This window comes from Mustela nivalis (genome assembly GCF_964662115.1).
Source record: "Mustela nivalis genome assembly, chromosome: 3".
Classification (NCBI taxonomy): domain Eukaryota; kingdom Metazoa; phylum Chordata; class Mammalia; order Carnivora; family Mustelidae; genus Mustela; species Mustela nivalis.
In genome coordinates, this window is record NC_139022.1 from 169,640,567 (window position 1) to 169,662,214 (window position 21,648).

Consider the following 21,648-nt stretch of genomic DNA (forward strand, 5'->3'; position numbering starts at 1 on the left):
ACAATTCAGTGCTCAGAATAGAAAACTTGAAAAACATAAAATTCACTTTATTTAGAGATAACTGTCAAAAATGCTTGGGAGCCCTCTTTCCTCCTAGGCTGTCTCATATTGTATTTTCATTTCTGTATCTGTCTTCTTTTAGTTAACGTAATGGGGATATCTTCTTTAAGGAAGGGGGTGGGGTGGTGCTGAAGGAGAGTTGAAATAGAACACATGTGACTTTTCAGGCATGTACAGTTGGGGTATCCAGACTGGTCAGAAATCTGGTCTCAGTGGAAGGTCTGTGAGATGCTCTGACCTTGAGATCACAGATGTGTCCAAGTGTGTGTTGTTACCTCATTCTGTAGGAAGCCAAGCGCTTTTCCAACATCGATAAATCTTGGGTGAAGATTATGACTCGGGCCCACGAAATGCCAAATGTCATTCAGTGTTGTGTTGGGGATGAGACCATGGGGCAGCTGTTACCACATTTGCTGGACCAGCTGGAAATATGCCAGAAATCCCTCACTGGGTAAGTTAATTGGCCCTGGGAAACCTGCCTTAGCATCCCAGAGATGAACAGGACTAGAGGGACTAGACAGCATTAAGAATATTGATTTTCTTTTGCCGAAACTTAGTTCATGTCTGATGTTGTTGTACAGATAAAACTGGTAGCTCAGCACCTCATGTTTTGGAATAAGGGGTCTTAGGGCTTCTTTCATTACTGGGACAAGATCTTGCAAACATTCTCCTGAAGTTTTTGCTTTTTAAAATGAATACACCTACTTTTCTGATTTCCTTCTTGGAAAAACATCTGAAGAGACAAAATATTTCATTATACACAACCAAGAACAATATGAACACTGTAATGTACACACGTAGTCAAGATTATATAGAAATGAGGCTTCATACATCTGTGGTGTACACACACACACACACACACACACACAGGAAGCAGGTTGGGTGAATTCCAGGAGCAACAGATATTTTTCTTTTCCTTTGGCTAGTCAAGATCAAGTCATGTGAGCAGAAATACATTAAATAGTAATATTGTAAAAACAGTTAACTACACATGCTTTCATTTATATTTTATTCTGACTGAAATATAATTGACATACAATATTATACTAGTTTTAATATACAACAAAACTACTTGCAAGTGAATCCTCCAAAATAGATTTTAAGAAAAAATAGAATCTCAGGTATGGAGGATTTGATGCATTTTATAAAATTGTTGAATGAAAGCAAGTGACTGTTGAAGGACATTTGACGAAAGGACTTTTGTTTTCGAATGGTTGATCATGTACCGTTCTTTTTAACCATAATGATTAGCACGACCAGCCATGTTGCAGCGCCTCTAAAGGTTCTTGGCTAGAGATCTAGCTTGATGGCCATGCAGTGTACCACCAGATTCAGGCCAGAGGGAAAGAAGAAAAGGATTCGAAAGCTTCCATGCTCTCAGAGCTCTTCATGTTGGAAAGGTTGAGGGGCATGAATCACTAGGACATCATGCAGGCTCAGTTGCCCCTGAGAAGCTTGCTGAGGAGTCATATCACTGGTCTTTCTGCAGCTGATTTTGTTGCTTTGCTTCCTCCTCTCCCACCCTCCACTGTACATACACACTCATGCATGCAAACACACTCCTTTTTTCCTCTTTTCTTTTTCATTTTTTTTTATCGTGCTCTCCTTGACATTGTTTTATAACTCCTTGGAGGAATAAGTCTACTCTGAAATTATTCATAGTTTTTAATGAGCTTTTCATGACTTTTGGTTCCTGAAGGGTTATGGGCCAAAGCACATATTCCTGGTATAAACACTGGAATATTAATGTTTACACAAAAGAACACCCTTCCCAGCTGATGAGGGTCTGCAGCAATCAGAGGGGACTTCTGACAGGTCCAGAATAAATTGTCTTGTCTACTCTGTCACAAAGGTTTCGTGGTCACGTTTCACGTGTCTCCTTTCAGTCTTGTCTCACTGGAGAGACAACATTACCTGATTCCTCATCAGAATCAGACTAGGTTACTGTGAAGGGGACAGCAAGTAAAGGGGATGAATTGGTAAGAATGTTTTAACTCTTACTAATAAGAATAAAGAATAAGGAATACCCTATTCTCAATAAAGAGTAAAGATTAAGATTCTACGAATAAGATGGATTGGGATATTTAAAATAAAATTCACCTTTTCAGGGTAAGGAAAGAAAAGCTAAGACAAACAACATAAAACACGCTGAGCATAAAAGTAAGACTTTAGGAAAATGAGGAAGATGGAATCAGAGACTCTTGGGCAGTCTCATTCTGCCCCCTCTCTGAGGCCAGACTTTGTATTTTTTTTCACGTGCCCAAAGTGAATAAATCCAAATTGCCAAAACGATTAAAGTGTATTTTACTGAGTATTTCATGAGCGTTGAGGAGGAAGATTACATCGCATGCAAAGCTTGTCCATTTCTGCTGCTTTAGAGGCATGTCACTTCCGCAGTCTACCCTTCTGTCTCCTTCCTTTCTTTGCTTCTTTCAGCCTCTGAAAAAAGTCCTCTCTTTTGTCCTAAAGAGTTTGGCTTCTGCCCTCTTGCTGGGCCTCCCACGCAATGACACACATGTCTAGCATTAGACTAAGTGTGGCCGGCCAAGTGTGGTCTAGAGGGTGCAGCTGGCTTGGCTTCTGGTCTATACGGTCCTTAGTAAAAACTCTACCTTCCTAGAAAAGACTCTGCCTGTATGCACTAAGAACATTTCCCTCATGATTTTACACAGGAATGAAACAATAATACACATGACAAGAAAGGAACAGAAATTTTAAAAAAAGATAAAAGTTTAAAAAGGATTTCTGGTAAGATTTTACAATGTAAGGAATTACAATGAAAACTGGAATAATTATATGGTAGTATGCAAGGAAATAAAGTTACAGTGGTACAGATTTGAAAATAACAGAAAAATTATATCCATAACACAAAGGGTCACTGTAAAATAAATAGAGAAATGAAAGCGCAGTTGAAAGCAGGGCAATGACAGAAACATTCCCCGGGTTTCAGTACCTCCTGGAGCAGGGAGCAGCACTAGAACCTCTTCATACGGTTTATTCAGAGCTGGATTTTACTTCTGCTTTGGTGATGGATTCATTGAGTTCTTTAAGATGCAATCCAAGAATGAGATGCAGCCTTTCGCTGACACAGCACGGTGCTTGCAAACAAATCTAACCCCCCCTAAACTCCTGGTGTGTAATTGCTCCTGTCCGCCACCAAGAGAGTACTGTTTTCCAGATGAAGTCAAATGTATACCTTACCCTTGTGAAACCTGAAGAAATTCACCTTAATCCTGTAAAAAAAAAAAATTTCCTTTCCAAATGTGGAATGCTACTTGGCAAGAGGAGGAATAAAAAAAACAAGACATTGAACAGAATATGGGAAAATGAGATTGTCTCAAGATCTTTCCCCACCAAGATTAATTTATTTCTAGAAAGGCCTGCTGTGTGTGCTTATACAGTATCTCTTTGCCTCTCCCCACATAGGTACTTGGAGAAAAAACGGCTGTGCTTTCCTCGGTTCTTCTTCGTCTCAGACCCTGCGCTCTTGGAGATCCTGGGGCAGGCGTCGGACACACACACTATACAGGCCCATTTGCTGAACGTGTTTGACAACATCAAAACCGTCAAGTTCCATGAAAAGGTTTGTCTACTTCGAACTGCTGGCCAGCACTTGCCATCTCTTAGACTTCCACTGTCTTTATGAAGTAGCTCTCTGGTCGGTACAAAGGGTGACTTTCCCGTCTGTTCTCGCTCTCAGCCCGTGATGAAAAGCGAACCTCTGGGCCCCATTTGTCTTCAGAACTGTGTGATTTCTTAATCTCCAAAGTGTAAATTTGAGTAACAACGAGTTTAAACGTGATTAAATGCACTGTGTGTAGCATTTGTGGTTTTGCATGCCAAGCTAGGTGTTTAGAAATTCGACAAACCAAGGAAAGCAATTGTTCAGAGAATAATGCCTTCGCTAAACAGAATTACCTCGGTGATTGGGTTGTTTTATCAGCTTTCAGACGTTTTTGGCATGATCGTAGTCCCTGTTTCTCATCATGCTTGATTGAAACCTTTTTTTTTTTTTTAAACACTTCCAAGAAGTTTCTAGAATCATGGAGTTGCAGGGAACCTAAGAGAAGCCATTCAATGGGAGGATGTTGCCATTTGCACAGCTGCCCGGGGACGCCGCCTAATCCATCCGGTCGCCCACAGTTCCCTGGGACAGTGATCCCTCTGGTCTGACAGTGTGTTCTGTCGTCCCCTGGGGCTTCCTGTAAACCCTCATTTATTCATCCTGGCATGCGGTTTGCTCTTACTGAGCAGCCTCTGTGTGCCAGACGGCGTGCGTAGCATGGGAATACGGAGGACTCGGGGAGCCATGCTCGAGGGGGTCTTTCTAGAGCGTAGTCGCTGCGGTGGTGGGCCTGTCGCATCACAAACAGTCAAACGCCAGTCCTGTAAGTTCACGGCCCTGGTATGTGCCAGGCATGGGTGGTCCTGTAAGTTCACGCCCGTGGGTACGTGTCAGGCATGGTGCTCATCCTGGGGTTCTAAGGGAGAAATGATCATAATCAACACTGAAGGCGTTTTTATGCAATACAGCATTCGTCAGACATTTGGCAATTTAATGGTTGATAATTATCGATTGGCTGCACTTGTGTTGTGCACAGAGAGCATGGGGATGCTGTTGGGGGCCTTCGCCTGGTAGTGTAAGGGAAGGCCTCCTGCAAAGAACGTGGTGCTTGAACTGATGATTTGAAGTGAAACACAGCCCGGCAGGTGGGGAAGCTGAACATGGACCGTTCAAAGGAAGGGCAGGTGCAGGGGTCCGGAGGTGGGGCAACCGGGGTGTCAGAACTGTGAGGAACTGTACTAGTTTGCTAGGGTTGCTCTGGATTGACAACAGAAATATATTCTCTCACAGTTCTGGAGGCTGGAAGTCTGTCTGATCTAAGGTGCCAGTGGGGTTGATTCCTACTGGAGGGTCTGTAGGAGAATTTATTCCATGCTTCTCTCCTACGTTCTGGTGGCACTTGACAACCCTGGATGTTCCTTTGTTTAGACACTGTCACGTTGGCATCTGCTTTTGTCTTCCCATGATGTTTTCCTTGTGTGTCTGTGTCTTAGTTTCCTTCCACTTATAAGAACACCAGTTCCTGGAGTAGGGCCACGTTCATCTTACTTGATGACTTCTACAAAGACCCTATTTCCAGATAAGGTCCCATTCACAGGTAGTGGGGCTTAGGACTTAAACATTTATTTTGGGGGTGCACAGTTTAACCCAGAAGAGGCAGTGGTGAGCAAGGGGAAAAGGGAAGAAGGAGATATGGACCAAGTTCCAAAAGGCCAAGTGCACCACACTACAGAATTCCATTTCATCCCGAACGTGACAGAAGGCACGGGAGGTTTTTACATAGGGAAGTGACCTGACCTATATTTCAGAAAGATTCTCTGGCTCAGTGTCATGGGCGAATAGAAGGGGGGACAGGGAAACTAGTATCGGAAATGATAGCACGGTAAGCATGGAAAGACTGAGCTGCTACGACAAAGCCTTGAGAAGGAGGGCGGGCAGAGAGGAAGGGAGGACAGGGTGGACTTAGTGATTGAAAATCATGTTTTTTTTGTAGATTTGCTGGATGTGTGTGTTTAAAGATGTACTGAATTACACAGGAATTTCTCCCTGATGTTTTGCTCAAATCTTCTTGGGCTAGGACTTTAAGGTTACAGAGGGAAGCTTCTCATGGTCTCGTTGTACAGTGAGGTCAAATTAAACTTCCTCATTTTTAGCCACCGTTCATAGAAATTACTTCTTAAAATAAATAGCATTGCTTTAAAAAATTTTTTTATTAACATATAATGTATTATTACCCCCAGGGGTACAGGTCTGTGAGGCGTTAGGCTTATACACTTCACAGCACTCACCATAGCACATACCCTCCCCAATGTCCATCACCCAACAACCCTCTCCCTACCCCCCTTCCCCCCAGCAACCCTTAGTTTGTTTTATGAGATTAAGAGTGTCTTATGGTTTGTCTCCCTCCTGATCCCATCTTGTTTCATTTTTTCCTCCCTACCCCACAAACCCCCCACTTTGCCTCTCAAATTCTTCACATCAGGGAGATCATATGATAATTCTCTTTCTCTGATTGATTTATTTAGCTCAGCATAATACAGTCTAGTTCCATCCATGTTGTTGCAAATGGCAAGATTTCATTTCTTTTGATGGCTGCATAGTATTCCATTGTGTATATACACCACGTCTTCTTTATCCATTCATCTGTTGATGGACATCTAGACTCTTTCCATAGTTTGGCTACTGTGGACATTGCTTCTATAAACATTTGGATGCATGTGCCCCTTTTGATCACTACATTTGTATTTGTATTACAATACATGCGTATTGTAAATACGCAGTAGTGCAGTTGCTGTGTTGTAGAGTAGATCTATCTTCAACTTTTTGAGGAACCGCCATGCTGTTTTCCAGAGTGGCTGCACCAATTTGCATTCCCACCAATAGTGTAGGAGGGTTCCCCTTTCTCTGCATCCTTGCCAACATCTGTTGTTTCCTGGCTTACTAGCATTGCTTTTTTTGTCCTTTGTTCTTAACCATAATGTCTCTACAATCAGGGGCACATCCTGTTTTTGTGGGTTCTCACTCTTATAAAATGACAAATACAAATTTATATTCAGGACTTGGAAAGGGACTGTTTAAATGACAGGCCATGGAAATTGTGTCTTATGGGCTTCTTGGTAGATCACGTCTATTTACAACGAGGGAGGGTTCATTAGTATGGTCCTAACTTGGAACTCAAGGGAATGATAGTGACAACAAACATTCGTATTTACTCGATAGTTTGCCGTATTTGATGTACTCGTCATCAGCCTATGAAGTGGGTGAGGAAGCAGGACAGGCATGGTTTTTAATGGACTAGTGATAAGCGGGAATTAGTCTCAGAGCTGTGTCCCCATCATTGCATGGTCAACGAGTGGCAGAACACCATTTGAGCCCATATTTTAGTAAACAGGATTCTATTCTCAAGAGGCCATACTGTGTGGGGGCTGGCGTGAGAAGACCAGTCGAGGAGCTGGGTTTGAATCAGAAAATGTTCTGTGCTGCCGGGAGCTCTCGTAAGGACCACGGCATTTCCTACAGGATTGGGCTTACCTGGTAAGGTGTCTGCATGGATCATATTGCCAATGTCGACTTGGTAAGCTTGTAGTATGGATGACAGGCTCTTACGGTGTCCTGTCTCATTTGGGGAAACTAGTCGTCTTTTGATCATCACATTCATACTGAGTATTTCTCTTAGAGAACAAGCTTTCCCCTCTCAGGTATAGACTGTTTGGAACTGATTTAGTATTCCCTTCTAGATTTCACGGGCACCTTCTTTTTGTTGGCTTGAAATTGATTTTATATCATCTTTTGCCTTTTATTTTACAATCCATAGCTTAACTTCCTTCGGGAAGGATAGCATTGCCAAGAGAGCTGCAGAGGTATTCATTCTTTATATGAATATAGCTGGTTTGTTTTTGTTTTTTATTTTTTTTGGCTTCTACCATAGATCTATGATCGCATTCTGTCAATCTCCTCTCGAGAGGGTGAGACCATTGAATTGGATAAACCTGTGATGGCAGAGGGTAATGTGGAAGTTTGGCTTAATTCTCTCCTGGAGGAGTGTCAGGCCTCCTTGCATCTCGTGATTCGCCAGGCAGCTGCAAATATTCAAGAAACAGGTTTCCAGTTGATTGAATTTCTTTCTTCCTTCCCCGCTCAGGTCAGTGTATTGAAATTGGAAAGTATTTTCTACAGAATAGTCATTTGAGATCTCATACATTGTAAGCTACACAACTGGCTATAATTTAAGACTGGACCAGAATTAAGATTTTCACAAGAATTTTTTTTAATGTGAATAATCTTAAAGGTTTCAGCTACAGATTATTTGGTTATATATATGTCATATGTCCAAACACATATATTGTCTTACATATGTTTTTTATATATGTTTTCTTTATTTTTTTTTAACTTAAAAGGTTTTTTTTCCCCTGCTGAATGTCTTTAATAAATAAATTACAAAAAAGTACTGAGTGTATGGTTTACTGGAAACACAAGAAATGGATTTTAGTATGAAAATGGAGAAAATGTTTTCTTAGCCATTATGATCAGTAAAGATTTTTCTGAGTATTCACCATGTGTAGACCTTGTGTTAGTTCAAGGAAAACAGGTTTAAGACATATTCTTTCCCTTCTAGTAACTTGAAGTGTATCTATAAAGGAAATATGACTTTAACAGTAAATGATTTAAAATTATAAGGAAAATATTGTGGACACCTCATGAGTCTCTATGTATGTAATCACCAGGTGGATGGTATGAATAGAATTTCCATAGGTTTCCAAACGATGAATCAAGTTGATGCAATCAAGGATGACCTTATATTTGCATACTAATCACCATTATCCACGGTATTTTAACTTCTATTTAAATATATTAATATGCCACACACACTCATAAAGCCTTTTTCGTTTCCAAAAGGTTGGATTATTGGGAATTCAAATGATATGGACACGAGATTCAGAAGAAGCCCTCAGAAATGCCAAGTTTGATAAAAGAATCATGCAGAAAACCAATCAGTCTTTTCTGGAGCTACTGAACACATTGATAGGCATCACAACAAAGGATCTGAGTTCCATGGAACGGGTCAAATATGAGACTTTGATTACTATTCACGTGCACCAAAGGGATATCTTTGATGGCCTGGTAAATGCTTTATAAATGCTATGGCATATACAGAAAAGCAAATACTGGGCATTATCTGTGTTTACTTGTGGGAATTGGTTTGAATGAATTCAAAGAAAAGGTCAGGCAAACAGAAGAGTCAGGCAAAGGGTCAACGTCATGATGAGACATCATTGCTCAGATTTTCTTTTTCAATCCCATTTTGATGATCTCTGCTAAGATGTTATTGAGCAATTCAACTTTCTTTTTAAAATTCTTTACGTGATCACTGTTAACACTAAACTGCCAGGTAGCATCCCAGAAAACCTTTCATTTGTCTTCTGCTCCTATAGTTAGTAGGTAAGGATTACCAGTTTCTTGTTACAGAAAAATGAGTAACACTGCTAGAAGAGTGGCTTTGTGCTTCCTCCAAGGCTTTTGATAAATCCCATCTTGAAAAAGTTTTGCTACCTTTTATGTCATTGATTGCCAGTGGCCTTTCCTAATATGGTTGGTGACATTCAGGTGACATGCAGAGTTTTACCTTTAAGGAGAGGACAGAGGGGCAAACAGAGTTTAGTAGCTACAGAAAACAGGAAGTGTGAAAAGAAATGAAATTTGTCCTGTACTCTAAAGTAGAACACTAGATAAGAGGCAAGAAGCTCTTATTTTCCTAGTAATTTGCTGGATTGTGTCTCACCCCATTATGTAAAAAAGATCATAAAAGATTGATTCGGATGTACTGGGAAGAAGCTCTTTCAAGCTGCTGTGGTCTAATCTCCTCTCTTAACAGTTAAGCACAGCACTTGCTTCTCTGAGAAATAAAGGGGTCTGGATAATTTTGCATTTATTATTTGTCAAAGAAAATGATTAAAAGGGCCTAAACTTTTGGTTAAAAAATTCAGGCAAAAGCATTGCTGGACAATAACCTACCATTTAGATGTTAGGCCCTTTGGCCTGCTGCAAATCCTAGGAAAAATAATGAATGGATTAGGGGAAAAACCCAACAGTGTACTTTGTCATAATCATAAGAGATGCCTTTTTCCCAATGAGATTGTTTGATTGTATGCCAAAACATGGTTTTTGTAGATTGTGCCTTTTATGGCTCTGCAGGGCTGCTGTAAGAGCACTGCAGAAACGTGCAATGTGAGAAATGAGTATCTTACTGTGAAAATACGTCCCGCTACTTACATTGGTGGGCACAATTAGGGATTTCTCTTGAATTTTTCTATTCCCGTAACTTCTAAAGTGTCCTTTCTGCTGATCAGTGAATGAACGGGTTGGTTGGTGATGTAGTTGACATCTCCGAACCAGTGGGGTTGTCTCTGAGTCTCATTTGCATCGCATTAGGATCTGCAGGAGTGCTCACGTGCATACTTTATACGCGGCTCTCATCTCAGCGTTAACGTGTATCTTTTGCATTTCAGTGTCACATGCATATCAAGAGCCCTACAGACTTCGAGTGGCTGAAACAGTGCAGATTTTATTTTAACGAAGATTCTGACAAGATGATGATCCACATCACAGATGTGGCTTTCATATACCAGAATGAATTTTTAGGCTGCACTGACAGGCTTGTCATAACTCCGCTCACAGACAGGTGATGGAAGGATTCTGTGATTCCACAACCTCTCTCCCTCCGCCCCCTCCCCAACATTTTTATTCTCGTGAGTTCCTCCGGGGACTTCTGCTTAATGTCTCTTTAGGGTTTAGAGGCTCTAGGATACCAGCGTCTTTGAAATTCAGTATTTTTAGCTGTACCCACGGATCTTTGCTTGGGATTTAGGTTTGCGACTGAAACGCTTTGCTTCCTTTACCTTCAGTCTTAGAGGGGCCACGTTTAAAGGACTCAATGGACATCAAATGGGCAAGGAAAGGAATTAATTGCCACATGTCAATAGGTACAAATCACAGATGGCCTTGAAGGCTGCTTTGGGGACGGTGGCACCTACTGTTATTACAAAGAATTAAGATGGTGTTTTAGCAGGAATGAAATTGAGTATCAGTGCAGGAGAAAAGTAATGGCGAGGATGGTGGCCTGGACCTCTGGCGCTCTTCCCTGTCCTCTGCCTGTTACGTTAGCAGCTGTGCTAGCCAGAGATGCCTCACACCTTTCCGTGACTCCACGTCCTCATCCGCGAGATGAGCTAGGCTGCCTGTGAGAGGCCTTCCACAGCTCTGTAACTCCCTAGTCCCTTTCAAACTTCAGGGCATCTGCTAATTGTGCAGACACTGTGCTCAGGGAGGCAGCGGATACCTGTTTTGGACAAAATGAGTGCTAAAATCAGGATTTGGCCCAAGTAGAAGCTGACGCTGAATCTCATTCATTTTCATGAAGTGACTCTCTGGGCCGTTAGATGAAAAGTATCAGACCAAACATAAAAGTTTGACATCATACCCCTGTTCCTCCCGAGAAGCTTGTTCCTCCTGCTTGTTTGTGATGCTAAGTGCAATGCCGGCTTTCCGCGGAGAGATTTTATCTTCACTCTCCTCCTCGCCGTCCTCTTTCTAGTCCTTCGTAGCCTGCATTGAAGATAGTTTATACTGGATGTACTTGGATGTCCTTTGGGAGTGTTTGTCTCTGTTTTGAAGTGCAGGGGTGGCTGATCACCAGATGTGGCAAATCCCTTGAAACATCTGTGGCTCGAGCAGTGATTTCCCACCTTTTGCCTCTTCAGACCCCCCCCCGCCCCCGCACTCTCCCTCTCTGGTGAAGACCACTTTTCCTGTTTGAGGGGGAAGCTGCTGTCCCAGGAGAGACCGTGCCCTCACTCCTCTCCCCTCTCGTGCGTCTGCCGACCCAGGTGTCTGCCTTTGTGCAGTCAGCTCTCCGGGTGGACGTTCTGTGCCATCCTCCACAGCCAACGTCTCTACCGACGGTGGTTTTCTCTCTGGGAACATCATCGGTTTTCATTTCCAGCTGGATCGTTCTCATCAACATACAAATCCGCTGTAACTGCTATCAGAAAGAAAATCCTACAGCGAACCCTCAGGGTTTCTTCCCATTTCTGTGCTTCTGTCAAAACGCCCCAGAAACACCTGTTCCTCTTCACCTATTTTATTTTGAATTCACTCTGGTTCGGCTCTCTGTCATTTTCCATCGATCCCATAGGGGCTCACCACAAATTTGGAAGGTTGAACAACAGAAATGGCTGATTCTATGGTCTGCGTGTTACAAGTCTGACCTGTGTCTTTCTGGGCTGACATCAGGTATCCGCAGGGCTGTGCTCCCTCCTGGTATCTGCAAGGCAGAACCCACTTCCTATGTTTTAGGTCATTGGCAAAACTTTCTCGGCAGTGGAGGGCCCCCGGCCAGGTTTTCTTGCTGACCATCAGCTGAGGGCTGTTCCCAGCTTTGGGAGGCTCCAGCGTCCCTCGGGTCACGACCCTGTCCTCCGTCTTCACAGTCAGCAGCGGGGGGTTGAGACCAGTTTGTGCATCGACTTTCTCTCTGGCTTCAGTCCTGTGTCGGACCCAGTCTTCTGCCTCCCAGCTCACCTCTGAAGGACTCGAGAGATTAGATTGGGCCCAACAGGTAGTCCGATCATCTCTCACGAGACCTTCGACATGATAGCTGCGAAGTCCCTGAGTCATTCGACGGAACCTATTACAGGTTTCAGGGATTAGAACGTGGATCTCTCTGCTGGGGGGAGGTTATGCTGCTTCTCACGCTCTCTCCCGTCTCTGGGCAGATGCCACGCAGATCTTCGGGTCGCCCCATGCACCGGGCCTTACTCATTCTCAGCTTTCCCGGCCCGTCAGGAAACACACTCTCCTTGTGATCTGCTCTCTCCACACACTTCTCGGACAGCACGCTCTCCTGGCGCTTCGTGCTCTTCCGGTCACCTGCACTCTTCTGGTTGTCTCTTCATATGCCTTCTGGTTCCTCTTTATCTTTCTGGTCTAAATGTAGAACATGCCAGGACTCTGTCCACCTGCGTTCCCTGCTCCGGTGGTCTCATGTGGCTTTGGGTGTCATGCAGATGTGGACTCCCCAGTCTGCACCCAACCGGGGCCTCTCGCCTGAACTCCAGACACACAGACCCACTTGCCGGTGCTACATGTTCACTTGGATAGGTGCAGGGGATTTACACTTACCACGTCGGATCGTGCCCCTGCAAACCCGCCTTCCTGTAGTCTTCCCCATCCTAACAAACGACGAATCCATCCTTCGGTTGCTCAAGCCGAAATCCTCGGAGCCTCCTTGGTGCCTTCCTTTTTCTCTTGCTTCCTCATCCCATCGATCATCAAGCTCGCTCAGCGCCATTTCCAGAAATCATCCAGGATGTGACCATTCTTTGCTGTTGTCATGCTGTTCCAAGCCACCATAATCTCTAGCTGGGATTATTGTGGTAGGCTTTTAACTAGTCTCCCTGCTTCTGCCATCCCCCCCGCCCCCCCTCCCCCTCCCCTGCAGAGTCTACTCTCAAGTCAGACACCGGACATAAGTCATATTCTGTCGCCTCTTTGCCTCAGTCCCCCCACTGTCTTTCTCTCTCACCCAAAATGAACTCCAGTGTCCTCATGTTGGTCCGCAGGGTCTGGCATGAGCTGACTCTGGCTGCTTTTCTGTTTCTTTTTCCTCATTCAGCTTCAGCCGCTTGCTCCTTGGCTGGTCCTTGAGCAGCGCACCCTTGCTTCAGAGCCCTGGCACTTGCTGTCCCCTTGACCTGAATTCTTTCTCCGGCAGAGCTTGCGTCCTCGCCGCCTCCTGGGCTCTGCTCACATGATGTCCCCGCCTTCTGGGCTCTGCTCACATGACGTCCCAGAGCTGTCTTTATTTTTTCTGTTTGCTATTTTTAAATAACTTGTTTCCTTCCTTTAGGATGTCTGCTGAAGAGCCAGCATGGACTTCCCGTGATTTATTTACTATTCCTAGAATAGTGCTGTCACATTATAGGTGCTGAAGAAGCATTTCCCGAATCAATGCAAGAAATGTTTATTTTCAGAGTCACATCTTTGTGGTGAAAAATTTAAATAGGACAGAAGAACATACAATTGGAAGTATGAGAGTAAAGTTTCCCCTGTTTTTTAAAACCAGTTTATTTCCTTTCTTCCTGGAAATGTCTAATGCTTGTGTGTTAAAATTCTTTTTTCATTTTCACAGATAAGTATCAGACTATACAAACTTCTCTGCACCCTCATTCTTTCATTGTGTTCACTGTATCAAAAAAACTGGATAACTTTAAAAGCAAAGTGGGTATCTCTAAGTCTGTCTCAGCCTGTCTCCCCCTAACTGTTCATTTGCTTATTTTTCTTTATCTTGATGATGGGAGAAGCGAGTTACCACTTTGTTGTTGTTTTTGTTGTTGCTGAACCCCGGGATTCCACGGCGAGCTTTGCTGTGCTTTTACAGAAGCACCCCTCACTAAGATTAATACTTACAAAGTCAAAGACCAGAGGCATTGATCTACTTGTCAGTCTTTTCCCGATTGCCCTGTGGCAGTTCAACCATGTTGGCAGCTTTAGTCTCTGGGAAGTTCACGGTCAGGTGGATGGAGCTGCTGATATTCCAGATGATAAAATAGTTGTTCTAATTTGCTAAGAACATACAGCACCTTTCTCTGAAAGCTCATGGTGTTTTTCATGACTAGTCCTTCCTTCCACTCTGGGCACAAGTAGAGAAGACAAAAGTCATCTTTGCTGCCCCCGTCACTCTGGCAGAGGGCAGCAGAAATCAAATGCTGGTAGAAGTTTCTCGTCTGCTTGATAAGAAATGTAGGTAGGTCTAAGCAACCCGCGCGCCTTTGTCTCAAGTATTCTCATGGCTCCTGTGAGTCACAGTCTCATGTTGAGCCCTGGACTCTGCCCTCCACAGCTGTCTGGTCTTGGCCAAGACACCTAACCTCTCTGATTCCCTCCTTTTGGAATTACCGTGTGGACTAGAGGTGATGGATGTAGGTACCCCGGCCTGGCACCCAGTAAATGTTAGTCATTATTGTTGTTGCTATGACTATGGTTTCTTTTAATCATCAATAAGACGTTCTTTATCAATGTTTCCTTTTGTTTCTCCTTAAGCATGTTCTATAATCAGAGTCTATAACCAAACCAAAGGAAAGGAACAAAGAAAAATAAGTTCCTGATGTCTGTCTCCTTGCCTTAGGAGGTTTTTAGCATTTGGGAATCAATACTCTTTAAGAATAGGAGCTGAAAACACTATGAATGTTGGTTTTTGTGGTTGGATTTGGTTAAATTGAATTCCATCATAAGACCTGGATCATGGGGCTGGCCATTGTTGGTTTAACGTGATAGTCAAATTCTACATCTCTCTCTCTCTCTTTTTCTTAAATTTCTTGATATATAGGAAGGAATGCAACTATAGTTGCATTCTTTATTTTATTTATAAATAAAGATTATTCTTTAGAATATTTATTCTTTATTTATTCTATTTATTCTTTATTATTCTTTATTTATTAAAGAATATTTATTAAAGAATATTTATTATTAAAGAATATTTATTCTTTATTTTATTTTATTTTATTTATTTTTTAAAAGTAGGCTGCATGGGGGCGCCTGGTTGGCTCAGTGGGTTAAGGCCTCTGCCTTCAGCTCAGGTCATGGTCTTAGGGTTTTGGGATCGAGCCCTGCGTCGGGCTCTCTGCTCAGCGGGGAGCCTGCTTCCCTTCCTTTCTCTCTGCCTGCTTCTCTGCCTACTTGTGATCTGTCTGTCAAATAAATAAATAAAATCTTTAAAAGAGAAAAAAAAAAAGTAGGCTGCATGCCTAACTTGGGACGTGAACTCACAACCCTGAGATTAATAGGCACATGCTTTTTATCAACTGAGTAAACCAGGTGCCCCCACATTGTGCATCTCTAATTCCAGTAGCTGCTGGGAGAGGAGGAGCCAATTAAGACTGTACAGCTGGGCTGGCACAAGACATTTATTTAATAAGAGTTCGTAGAGTACTAGGTGCCAGGTTTAGGGAAACAGTTGAAGGTACAAGTATGAACTAGACCCCGTTCCTGAGAGCAGAGAGCTTAGGGCAGTCTGCTGGGGAGATAGAAAGCTGCAGAAAACCACTAAGCACATAGAAGTCCAAATCCTTTTCCTGAATGATGACATTTTTTAAATCAGCCAAGAGACTAGAAAGGAAAGTAGGAAAGAGGAGGAGAGATGCACATACATCTAGAATACTCGGGGGCATCACATGAATGTGGACATGAAGATCCATGCTTGTCTCTGAAAGGCAAGTCCTAGAGGAGTCTGGGGGCCAGCCTAGCAGCTGGGCCGAAGCCTCACCCAGCGGAGGAACGAAGGATCCAGCCCCTGGCTCGCCCACTTATTCTTCGTGTAATTAGGATGCCTTTAAGGCACCTTAACAACTTGCTGGTACTTCAGGTCAAATATAGACCCAGATGATCCCAGTTGTAAGAAGAGTTTGCAAGACGATGTAGTGGGTGGCCAGAGTTCCTGGAGATTTATTCCTTACCTGGCGGGGTGGACATGTTCTAGAACCCAGCGGTGTTAGGGCTTGTTGCCAGACAGGCTCGAGTCTCAGCTCTGCCGCCACAATCCTGAGGAAAGGAATTCCATCTCTGGGAACCTTTCCCCTCGTCTGCAAAATGGGAAAAACAACAGTAGCTTCCCTGCAGGGTTTTCCGCTCCGGGCTTACGTGAGATCTTGTAGGTGGAGCCCATCACGTGAACTATTCTTACTGAGACGGCTCTGCCAGGGATAGCGGAGGGGCAAGATGAGAAAGAAAACCTTGAATTAAAAGGCAAAATCAAAGTGAGCTTGGGAGTCCTCCTGAGTTTACCTTGTCTTCTCCCTCTCCGGGCTCTGCGTACTTTCAGGGCTCAGCCATTTACTAACCTATTTTAGGAGCCCACTTCTGATAAAATACAGACTCTAGAGGACCTCCAGTTGATGTGCTCACTGTTTATTTCCACCCTTCATGCTGGACAATCACTTTCTATCCTTTGAAATATTTCTTGAGTCCAGAGGAATGCTTTACAGAGCTCAGCCACAGGAAAGCCCTCAACTGCATCACTTTATAGACTTCCTTTGACAACACAGTGGCATGCTGGGGGATCAGCGAGTTATCAGGTTAGTTTTCTCCTTCCCAGGCGCTCTTGTATTTTCTTCCAGAATCTTCTGTTAATATCATGCAGTAAGAGACAGTAGAAGGTGTGTGTAGGGACAGTAGTTGTTCCCAGAAATAGATCAAAGATGTGATTATTTAGCAATGTGTGATTCAGATATCAAATATCATGCCCCCTATACCTCAAATTATTCATTAGATTCAAAAGGGGATTAATCTTTTTTTTTTTTTTTTAAGATTATTTGAAGCGGGTAGGGGCAGCAGGAGAGGGCAAGAGAGAATCCCAAGCAGACTCCACAATGAACACAGAGCCCCACGCAGGGCTCCATCTCACGAACCTGAGATCATGACCTGAGCCAAAACCAAGAATCAAATGCTTAACTGTCAGTACCACCCAAAAGACAATCAAATGGTGTCCAGTCTGTTCTATAGAGTATTATTCTTTAAAGGTTGGTAGGTTTTTGTGAAAATTTGCCAAGTAAGTTTTGGAAATGCTATGTACTATTTTTCACGCTTGGAGAATCTCACTATACATTATCCTGAGAAAGCTCATTGGACCTTTTTAAGAATTTTCCAACTTACTTGGCCATAGGCCATCCCCTCCTCTTTCCTCTACACATGTTTCTATCTGTAATAAAAGCATATATTAAGATGCAGTTCGGGAAATATTATGTAGGGACAGTGGCTCGAGTTTTCCCTTTTTAAATCTGGCGCAGGTTTCATTTTTCTGTGGCGTCTCCACAGTGCCTTCCGGGTGCTGGCGGGATGGTTCTAGTGATGTCTCTTTTCCTCCAGGTGTTACATCACATTGGCTCAGGCTCTGGGAATGAGCATGGGAGGAGCTCCCGCTGGACCTGCAGGAACCGGGAAAACAGAGACCACGAAAGATATGGGACGGTGTCTTGGGAAGTATGTTGTGGTTTTCAATTGTTCTGACCAGATGGATTTCCGAGGCCTCGGACGGATTTTTAAAGGTGATGGTTATAGTTTTTACTTGATGAAAAATTTAAGCTAAGGTGGAATAAGATTTCTTTTCTTCAACCATTGGCTACAGTGCAGTGTCATTTTTCAACTTCGTGCAACTTTTTGGAAACTGAGCCTCGCGGTGTGGTGGGGATCAAATGTCCTGCTCACTCGCCTTCATCCCCACAGGTTGGCCGCTTCCAAATGAAGCACCACATGGTGAATCATTTTGGGGGCACCCTGTGCAGAGTCTGTTTGTTCAAGTTTATTTTTGAACAGACTTATCTCTGGCTTGTCTTAGCAGCTGCAAAATGCCCTTTTCCCCGGCTTTTTGAAATTATATACTAATTGGATTTTCTATTTAATTTTCCTTCGAAGGACTGGCACAGTCTGGATCCTGGGGTTGTTTTGATGAATTTAACCGTATCGATTTACCAGTTCTGTCCGTGGCAGCCCAGCAAATTTCCATTATTCTGACATGTAAAAAGGAGCGGAAAAAGTCTTTTATTTTTACCGATGGAGATAATGTGACTATGAACCCTGAATTTGGACTTTTCCTGACCATGGTAAGGAACCACAGGGAGAGCTGCTGAATGTCAGTCTTATCGCAGCTTTCATGCCTCGCCCGGGTCTCAGGGCCCTTCGTTTCCATGAACGGAAATTGGGACGGTATTTTTAACTCCTGCGTGAAAGCCTTGGGTGTTAAACAAAGCTCATCGTAATAACCTGTGATGTCGTCTCTCCGGTTAAAAGGGGAGTAAGATATGTAAGTGCGTTCTCCAGTGATCAGTCCAGATTTGCTGCCTGTGCTCGATGAATCTGTTTCTGGCATACCGGTGGGGGTGTGCTGCCCGTGACCGTGACGTTCACCCCTGGTGTTTATTTCCCGTGTAGAATCCTGGCTATGCTGGGCGGCAGGAGCTCCCCGAGAACCTGAAGATTAACTTCCGCTCCGTGGCCATGATGGTGCCCGACCGGCAGATTATCATAAGGGTGAAGCTGGCTAGTTGTGGCTTCATCGACAACGTTGTTCTGGCCCGGAAGTTCTTCACACTCTACAAGCTGTGCGAGGAGCAGCTTTCTAAGCAGGTGTGAGGTGCTGGGGGGCTCTCCGCACTTAGCCCCTTAGTTCTTCTCTTCTGTGAAATTTGCTCGTTTTGAAAAATTGTAGGCTAGGGCTGTCGGCAGATTACGTTAGTGATACGAAGTTGAAAGTCATATCATTACAAAATTAATTTTATATGCATAGTTTTTTAAAGTGCTCTTAGATAAATTAATATTTGCGGCGTAAGAAATGAGGTAAGTACTTTTGGAACTGATTGAAGAGCCAAAGAATTATAAATATGAATATTTGCTCTTTATCCCACCGGTACATTAATCATAATGTGTGCTGTGTGTCCTCATGGTCTTCAGGAACCTCTTAGACATTGCTCTTCTCACTTCCAAGTCCCTCATGTAGCGGCCATGCCTTGCTAATAATAGTCTATTTTATCTACTGTCACTTTTTAAAAAATTTATTTCTCATTTTTAGAATATAAATTCAATTAACATATAGTATATTATTAGTTTCAGAGGTAGAGTTTAGTGATTCATTTACTGTAATTTTTTTTAAAAAAGATTTTATTTATTTATTTGAGAAAGAGAGAGTGTGAGCAGGGAGGAGGGAGAGGCAGAGGGAGAAGCAGACTCCTGGGTGAGTAGGGGCCCCGCCAGGGGGCTCCATCCTAGGACCCTGGGATCATGACCTGGGCCGAAGGCAGACGCTTAACTGACCGAGCTCCCAGGTGCCCTCCTAGCACTGTTTAGAGTAGCAGTTTCTGACATCATGCAGTTTTTTTTTTTTAAAGGTTTTATTTATTTATTTGACAGAGAGAAATCACAAGTAGATGGAGAAGCAGGTAGAGAGAGAGAGAGAGAGGGAAGCAGGCTGCCTGCTGAGCAGAGAGCCCAATGCGGGACTCGATCCCAGGACCCCGAGATCATGACCTGAGCCGAAGGCAGCGGCTTAACCCACTGAGCCACCCAGGCGCCCCTCATGCAGTTTTTTAATTATGAGGCATGAAACTAATCTTACATTAATTTTGTAGGAGTTATCTGTTGCTGTTTGACAATAGTCCCATAAATATGCCAGCTTAAAACAATACATAATTTATTATTTCGTGTTTTCTGTGGGTCAGGAGTCCTGGTCCAGCTTGGCTGGGTCCTCTGCTTAGAGCGTAACAAGGCTTCAATCAAGTCTTGGGCCCGTTCTTGACTGGGGGAGGACTTACTTTTATGCTCACTCCAGTTGTTGGGAGAATTCTGTTCTCGAGGTTGGAAGACTGGGGGATTCAGTTTCTTGCCGGCTGTCAGCTGGACAAGGCCGCACCACCGGTCCCCACAGGCTGCACGCTGCTATCTGCCTCATGGCTGCTTGCCCTCTCAACGTCCGTGAGGGGAAGAGGTTCCAGCAAGCTGGCTGCAGCAGTCTTGTATTGGGATTCTCCGGAGAAACAGAACCAATATGATACATTCATTAATACCTACAGAGAAATTCATTATACAGTATTAGGTGACACACGTATGTAGGTAGAGAGGTCCCAGACGTTATTGTCTGTAAGCTGGAAACCAGGAAAGATGGGGGTGTAGTTTGAAGGGATGATGGTGTAGATTCTAGTCCAAGTCTGAAGGCCAGACAGTCGGGAGAACTGAGGACAGGAGAAGGTTGATATCCCAGCCCAGCAGAAGGGCAGAGAGAGTGAATCCAACCTCCTCTGCCTTTTTGTTCTATTCAGGTCTCCATCCATGGGGTGGTGCCCACCCACACTGGGGAGGGCTGTCTTCTTTACTCAACCCACCCGTTCAATGCTAATCTCTTCCAGAAACTCATTTAGAGACACATTCATGGATAATGTTTGATCAGCTATCCGGACCTCCTGTGGCCCACTCAAATTGACACATAAAATCAGCCATCACAAATCTTAAGTCATGTGACCACAGAATCACATATACACAATCACATATGACCTGTCACCTTTGCTGTATTGTATTGGTTAAAGCAAATCACAGGGCCTACCACACTCAAAGGGAAAAGATCCCACCAGGAAGTGGGGATCATGGCACAGATCGTTAGGACATATAAATAAACATTGCCAAAAGCACATGCTAAATAATAAAACACTAAAATAAACGTAAAACTGTAACACGAATAAAGCTTCCTGACATACATAACTTCGATCCTTCTCTTCACTCTCCTCCATTCCCAGCTTCTTTGACTATTTTTTTGTACCCCCAGCCTCCATTAAATTATATTTTCTCTAAAAATATTTTTGGTTTCTTCTGCTTATTGCAGCCTTGACTCACCCATTCTTCTTCTTCCTCTGTCAAGTGTTTTTCCATGCTCTCTCTCTCTTTCTTTCTTTTCTTTTTTTTTTTAAAGATTTTATTTATTTGCAGACAGAGATCACAAGTAGGCACAGAGGCAGGCAAGAGAGAGAGGGAAGCAGAGTCCCTGCTGAGCAGAGAGTTCCATGCGGGGTTCGATCCCAGGACCCTGGGACCATGACCTGAGCTGAAGGCAGAGGTTTAACCCGCTGAGCCACCCGGGCGCCCCCCACACTGTTTCTTGCATGTAGAAAACGCCCACATCACCGACTCTGGTCTTCTTCTCTACTATCGCCTTTCTCTTTCCGTCATGCCCCCTGCTCACGGGGTCATTGTCCGACAAAATGAGTCAACGCACCCAAAACAGTTGGCCCTGTGCTGATTGATCTCTGGGTGAACATCCTGTGAATCTCACCTCATGCCCACACATTAAGTGAGTCCAGTTCTGAGAAGTTTTCCTTAATTAATTCCACACACCAGCACTTTCAAGTCATTGTTACTTTTTGGTGAATTTGTTTACGTTTTTATCATGTTACTTCTATTAGAATTTAAGCTCCTTGAAATCAAGTAGGAAC

At 43.6% G+C, this 21,648-nt stretch overlaps 1 protein-coding gene across 1 annotated transcript in view; it reads left to right on the plus strand.

Annotated features, from left to right (window-relative positions):
* The window catches only part of DNAH5 (dynein axonemal heavy chain 5), a 215,567-nt gene that overhangs the window by 72,600 nt on the left and 121,319 nt on the right, over positions 1 to 21,648 (plus strand). The window contains exons 31-38 of the mRNA XM_082725156.1: positions 348 to 511; positions 3,487 to 3,643; positions 7,554 to 7,766; positions 8,522 to 8,746; positions 10,132 to 10,304; positions 17,543 to 17,721; positions 18,089 to 18,276; positions 18,605 to 18,799. Of these exons, the coding sequence (XP_082581282.1) occupies positions 348 to 511; positions 3,487 to 3,643; positions 7,554 to 7,766; positions 8,522 to 8,746; positions 10,132 to 10,304; positions 17,543 to 17,721; positions 18,089 to 18,276; positions 18,605 to 18,799 (1,494 nt within the window). The remainder of the gene's footprint in view (positions 1 to 347; positions 512 to 3,486; positions 3,644 to 7,553; positions 7,767 to 8,521; positions 8,747 to 10,131; positions 10,305 to 17,542; positions 17,722 to 18,088; positions 18,277 to 18,604; positions 18,800 to 21,648) is intronic.